Below are 7458 nucleotides of genomic sequence, written 5' to 3'. Positions count from 1 at the left end.
GAATGTAAAACGAACATACATTTGTTAAATTATATTGAAATCGTTAAATTTTGTTAAATTATATTGAAATCGGTTCAGATTTGGATATGGCTCCCATATATATTTTCGACCGATTTCATTTATTTGAATCGCGATATGTATGTTTGATTCCAATGAAATTTGGAATGTGTGACGCAATTTTGATTAGGAAAGAAATTAGTCAAATAATATTGAAATTTGAGTTTTGCCTTGTTAAGGCGAAGATCATATGTTTTATGATTTAAGTGTTGGTTTTCTCTTTCGAGACGAGCTTAATGATCTGAAATTTGCAGTGAAAAGGAAAGCCAGATAGACACTATCACACACTCACCACAATGCGACGCGTTTCGCCGTTGGTTAAGCGGCTCATCAGGCATATTTGATGTGGATGATGGCTTACAAGGGCCGTTCTCTGGAAAGTAGTATATATTTCGAACTTATTGCAAATTAGCATATGCGAATTATACACTAGAAACTCTCCAGGTTCGACTCAAGTTCTATTGGCAGATCTTTTTTCACAGCAACGTTTTTTGTTTTGTTTGTTTCAGATTTAGATTTTATATATTTTTCATATATTTTATAATGAAATTCGGCATGAGTGACTAAATTTGGTACACAAAAAATTTGCCAAATTATATTGATATCGAAACAGATTTAGACATAGCTCTCATATATTTATTCGGCCGATTTCATATATTTGATGCACCAAACACGATGTGTGACTAAATTTGGTACACAAATAAATTTGCCAAATTATATTGAAATCGGTACAGATTTAGATATGGCTCCCATATATATTTTCGACCGAATTCGTTTATATGATGCACCAATGTATGTTCGATTCCAATGAAGTTTGCCATACGTGACGGAATTTTGATCAGAAAATAAATTTGTCAAATTATATTGAAATCGGTTCAGATTTGGATATAGATCCCATGCATATGTTCGGCCGATTTCATATATTTGATGCACAAAACACGATATGTATGTTCGATTTCAATGAAATTTGGAATACGAGACGGGATTCTGATCAGAAAATAAATTTGTCAAATTATATTGAGATCGGTTCAGATTTGGATATAGCTCCGATATATATTTCCGGCCGATTTCACATATTTGGTGCAGCAAACACGATACGTATGTCCGATTCTAATGAAATTCGGCATGAATGACTAAATTTGGTACAGAAATAAATTTGTCAAATTATATTGAAATCAGTTCAGAATTGGATATAGCTCCCATGTATATTTTCGGCCGATTTAACATAGTTGATGCACAAAACGCGATATGTATGTTCGATTTCAATGAAAGTGGGAATACGTGACGTGATTATATGTTGAAATCAGTTCAGATTTGGATATAGCTCCGATATATATTTTCGGCTGATTGTACATATTTGATGCACCCAATGCGATATGTTTGTCCAATTCCAATGAAATTCGGACAGAGAGACGTAAATCTGGTACCAAAAAAAAAAAAAAAAACAAAAAAAAATATTGGCATATTATATTGAAATCGGTTGAGGTTTGGGTATAGCTCCCATATAAATATTTCGGCCGATTTCATGTGTGTTATGCACCAAACCCTATATATATGACAGATTCCAATGAAATTCAGAACATGTGGAGGAATAAATTTTACAAATTAATTAGAAATCGGTTAAGATTGGATATAGATCCCATATATATATTCTAGGCCGATTTCAGATATTTGACGAAATTCAAATTCAATAAATTGGCGTTTGCTATGGAATTTATAAATCCGAAGACAAACCCTTCGTGAATGCGGACTAAATTTGGCATGTTCATGCTTTTCTTATGGTCAACTGTTCCTGTCATGCTCACCCTAAATATTATGCGATCATCTCCAAAAGCAATAGGCTTCTATGCTGATCCTAGCCCCACCTCCATTCTAAATTTCGTGATTGGGTTATAATTGCGACCTGAAGCGTGATTACAAATTAACATGGACAGACGGACAAACTCGTCCTTATCGACTCAGCTAGGCGAAATAGGAAGATCCATACATTCTTTCCAATTAAGGTTGTACCCTTATACGGGGGTTATGATCCATATCATGATCTGCAAAAGCGATTTAAGGTATCTTGAAGGCTTAGGAAGAATTTCTGAAAGAATATAAATCTTTTTCCTTCTAAATGTCCAATTCGCTCTACTATTTTTGCATACTTTACATTCGGTATTTCTCTGATTTCAGTCCCAATGATTTTTTTTCATTTTGAGCTCTCATTGGACAGATTATTGTCATATGAAAGAAGTAGGTCAACGTTTTGAAATGAGCCCCATAACGCCTTGCCGGTCATTTAAATGTGTTCGCATCTTCCTGCTGAAGTAGTTAGTTGAAAGCGAGATAGCAATTTTAGATATGAAAGATCGGCATTCAACATCGTATAGCGTACTCACATCATTTTTAATACTATTCATTCATGATTCAAAACAATAAAAATTTACACTTCATATAGTATGTCAAATAAATAAAAAAAGCCAAAAATATTTTATCCATTCACATTTTTATTGGCATATTTTCAATTGTTTTTTTTTGCCAAAATTACCATTCCGATATTTTATGAATTGTCAAAATCCGTTAAGCAGTTCCTGAGTTATATGCGTAGTAACTAACATAACTAATATTTATTTTGTATCCTCTTCTGAAATGATATTGTTCGTATAGTTCCACATACCCAATAAATACATAACATCTATAAACAACAGTATAGTCCGTTGTCGCTTTATACTACCCGAAAGGACTACACATAATATTAGAATTCAAGAATAAAAAATGGAAAAAAATTGCAAAATAAAATATTACGATTGTACATTTTGAAAAGTCAAAATGAAAATGTTTAAATACCAAATTTTTACGCATTTTTATACCCTACAACACTATGTGTTGGGGGTATTATAAGTTTGATTGGGCCTGAATTTATTGGAAATATTGGTTTCCCATATAGAAAAGTATATATGGATCTTCCTAGCTCGCCGAGCTGAGTCGATCTAGCAATGTATGTCCGTCCGTCCGTCTGTCCATGTTAATTTGTAATCACTCTACAGGTCGCAATTATGGCCCGATCCTAACGAAATTTTGCACGAAGGTGGGGTTAGGGTCAGAATAGAAGCCTATTTCTTTTGGAGATGATCGCCAAATGTTTAGGGGTTGAAATGGACCAAATACTGAAAAAATGTCGGATTTTGCAGTAGCTATACATGTAGCTAGAGTTTAGGGCGGGGAAGAAGCCTACCAATTTGGGTGGTCATCGGATAATATTTAGCGGGTAAAATATACCATATCTTTTGTGTTGAGAAAATTCAAAATTTTTCATTAAACCGCGAATATTTTAAATCCCGTCGAAATCACAAAGCCATGACAAGGTTACTTCTAACCTTTACATTGATGTTAACATCCAACAAATCGGATATATAGCAAAATATGAGCGATATATATGTCTATCAAAGAAGATATGCTTGAAAGATCTCTTATATTTCGAGAACGGCTGAACTGATTTCGACAGTTCTCATATTTTTTTATTTTCTCATATTTTTGGCATATTTTCATTTTGAATTAAACATTTGGTAATATTTCTACAGCTAACAAAACTAAGTAGTTAGGATATCAGGATATTTTATACAGATAGCATTTATGGCCCCATCCTTACGAAATTTTGCATGAGGATAAGATGAGGGTCAGAATAGAAGCCTACTCTTTTTGGAGATGATCGCCATATATTTATTTAATGTGTGAAGGAGTTTGCCAACTTTTGTAGACAAAATACGAAAATGTCCATTCCAGTGACTTTTTGGAGAATTCACAAATACAGGAAAGACGCACTTCTGGCTATTTCGTTAACGCTGATTTCTTTGAAGAATATAGTCAAATGTCTGTATCTCATGTAGATGCATTTCAGTCAAAAACCAATAATACATGTTAATCTTTTGCCACTCCTGAGAGATTATAGGTCTTTGGGAAATATTGGTTCCAGATCTAGGAAGACCATTTACGTGCAACATCTACCAATAAATTGGAAATGAGCAAATTAGTTTAAGTTGCTATTATTCGAAAATTAGAGAACGAAACCTGATGGTTTTCTTTTATTATTTGTCACAATATCTTGTGGAATTCTTTCGAGTATCTCGCCTATATAAACTGTATCGTTTATTATAGTGTTGTAGGGTATTCAACGGTCGACTCCGCTCGACTGTAGCCTTTGCTTACTTGTTTTTTTTATTCTATCCTTTTCTGCCAAAAGACAATTCCGAATTTGTCTGAATAGTTAAAACGTACTACAATCCTGCTTAAAAATTAAACCAAGAACACTTTATTGTTAAATTCCAGTCATTCCAAAGGGATCTTAATACGAAATTTTCAAAAAAAAAAAATATTGGAAAGAAGGGATTTTACCCCCTCTATATAAAGATAAAAATTGTATATATTGATAACAATTACACTATATTATCAGTTTTCTTATCTGCGATTACATTTTCCCAACAACCATTGACATTCGTTCGATCCGAACGTATAAGTTCCACGTTCATAGGCTCTGACCGTACGTCTCTCACCGTCGTGCTTTTCATCTGTTGAACACATAATGTAATCGCCCTGATAGAAAACCACACGATCAGCATCGATTAGCTCTACATTCCAAAGATGATTCATTGGTTCTGTTGATTGTGGTTCCCAGGCTGCAATCATCTTATCGCCAGCTCTCATATAGTAGATGACTTTGTATGTGATGCCCATAAGCTGAACTAATAGGTCACTTGTATCCGTTCGATTTAGGTCTTGTGGTATGGCCTGTATGTGTCCAGTATTGTCGATGCTCATTTTAGCATGCCACAGCCAAACATGACGACTCGAGGCATCTAAATTTCTCTGACCCATAGCAGTGTACATGTATTCGGAATATTTCGAATTCATAAGACAAAAGTACGGTTGGAACAGCAAATATTGCAAGTTTGAGGATAGCTTGTGTGTTGCAAAATCGATTTGCTGTTTCACATTGCCGCTCAAACTACCATAGAATGGGGAGTTTTTAAATTTATATAAATTCTTGCCAAACATCCGTTGGAGTTCCATATCAGGCACCTGCTCCCGTTTGAGGGCATTGTGGTAGAACTTCAATTGGAATTTTATCATTAATTCGAAAGATTTCTGATCATTGCCACGATATATGGCCCATAATAAATTCAACATTTGCGATGGTGGTTTACAGCCGTGTACCTCCAACATTGCCTCATGCACGATGTCATCGACCAGCTGATGTTCATAACGTTCCAACATGGAATCTATTAGCACTTGGACTTCCCGTTTGATGGTGTTCGTATCACCCGAACACAGGGTAGAGGCCAGTAATTGGGCATTATCGATCTTGAGACGTCGTTGCAAGCGATTCTTCAGCATCGTTAATATTTCTAGCTCACGTTGCACTTTTTCATATAATGCTGTAGTCTCCTCAATACTATTTCCATATTCTATTTCGATTTTATTTGCTTTACTCAGCAAGTCTCCTTCGAAGCTTTCCGTGCAGGATGAAATGTGGATCACACAGAATATGCCGATGATTATTTTTGTATATTCTGTCATGTTGAAAACAGAACTGAAACTGAATAGCTCAATGGAAATGCCGATGATTTTGAAGAGTATTTTGTGGGAATTTTCAAATGTAATCGCTAATCTATAATGAAAAATGTGACTTATCACTTATGGCAATCATACTTCTGCTTGCCCTGAATGCAATGACCTCCATAGCTGAATTCCCGTATAGATGTGTTGTGTTTGTGTATAAAAAATTGATAATGCCGCGGAATTTTCATATTGAACTTGCCGGAATACTAAGCAGTTGCAAAGCCATATATTATATGTTTGTTTGGATCAAAAGTTGTACTATGCAAAAAAAAAAAAAAAAAAAAAAAAACAGTAACGAGAGTCTTAACGTCGGGCGGGGCCGATTTATCATACCCCACACCACTTTGCTAATTTAGTAGAGATCCACATAACAATTAAAAGTTTTTATGGGAGAATTCAATCATACACGCTATGATTATAATTGTAATTTAAAATTCAAAGGACTAAATAAGCCGAAGCATTTGTATCTTTTAAATTCGTACTTGTATTGCCCATTTGGTGCACAATTAATTTGAAATCGGATAAAAATATATATGGGAGCTATATCCAAATCTGAACCGATATTCGCCAAATTTGACATACTAGCTTCTAGACTCAATTCGGTCGTAAGTGCCAAATTCCATCCCAAATATTGGACAAATATTAGACGTTTGGTGCACAATAAAAGGTAAATCGGACGAAGTTATATATGGGAGCTATATCCAAATCTGAACCGATCTCGAAAAAAATTAGCAAATGTATTTCTGAGCTCTATTTGATATATTTCCGCAAATATTGTTGTTGCAGAGTGCATATTACGGCGGCGGTGGACAAAAATAACAAATCGGATGAACAATATATATGGGAGCTTTAGCTATATCTTAACCGATTTCGATCAAATTTGGCATACCTATTTTCAGGCCTAATTTGGGTGTATATGCAAAATTCCATACAATTCGGGCTGATATTACACGTTTGGTGCACAATAAAAAGCAAATCGGACGAAGATATATATGGGAGCTATATCTAAATTTTAACCGATTATTTCCAATTTCAATAGGGTTTGTCCTTGGGCCAAACAAATGATTTGTGCAAAATTTCATCTGGATCGGGCAATAAATGTGAACTGTACTTTGTTTACAAAAATACATGGACAGACGGACGGACAGACGGACGGACGGACATGCATAAATCGACTCAGAATGTGATTCTATGCAGATCATCAAAAGGAACTATGGGTCTATCTCGTTTCCTTCTGCCTGTTACAAACAAATGCACAAAGACATATTACCCTGACCAACTTGTGGTGTAGGGTATAAAAACGGGGAAAATTCTGCAGACTATGAAAGTAGAGTTATGAAAGTAGCTACGTGTATCGGCCTTTTGAAAGTTTTCATCGCATCTCCAAAAACTCAATATTTCAGAAGTATGACGTCGAAGACAAAGGTATTTTTAATCGAATTTTACTATAAGTCACCAATGAAAAGAAATCTATAATCAATGTTCCGAAAAAAACTCGAAAATATTTCTAAATATTTATACCCCACAACATTATTATTATAAGTTTGATTGGTCCAAAAATTATGTAACATCGAAATATTGGTTTCCCACATAGAAAAGTATATATGGAACTTCCTATCTTGCCGAGCTGAGTCGATCTGATTTTGCAGTTCCTTTTCAATTATGCCCCAATCGAACCGGAAGTTAGCATGGGACTAGAGCTTAGGGCCTTCCAATTTGGATGGTCATCGGGTAATATTTAGTGGGTGATATAAACAATAACATTGTTTTAAATAAAATTCAAATTTTCCATCAAACTACGAA

General features: G+C 34.8%; 1 protein-coding gene across 1 annotated transcript; it reads right to left on the bottom strand.

Moving 5' to 3' along the window:
- Positions 1 to 4494: 4494 nt before the first annotated feature.
- On the bottom strand, positions 4495 to 5430 carry LOC131804751 (uncharacterized). The gene has a single exon (XM_059127895.1). It carries the CDS (start codon positions 5428 to 5430, stop codon positions 4495 to 4497), a length of 936 nt encoding a protein of 311 aa, XP_058983878.1.
- Between the last annotated feature and the right edge of the window lie 2028 nt (positions 5431 to 7458).

Source organism: Musca domestica, unplaced genomic scaffold (assembly GCF_030504385.1).
Source record: "Musca domestica strain aabys unplaced genomic scaffold, Musca_domestica.polishedcontigs.V.1.1 484, whole genome shotgun sequence".
Lineage (NCBI taxonomy): Eukaryota > Metazoa > Arthropoda > Insecta > Diptera > Muscidae > Musca > Musca domestica.
The sequence above is the reverse complement of the archived record's forward strand: the minus strand, read 5'-3'. Positions and strand labels throughout refer to the sequence as shown.

Coding starts and splice junctions, on each gene's coding strand:
- LOC131804751 (XM_059127895.1), bottom strand. CDS start 5,430: ATGCTGAAGAATCGCTTGCAACGACGTCTCAAGATCGATAATGCCCAA.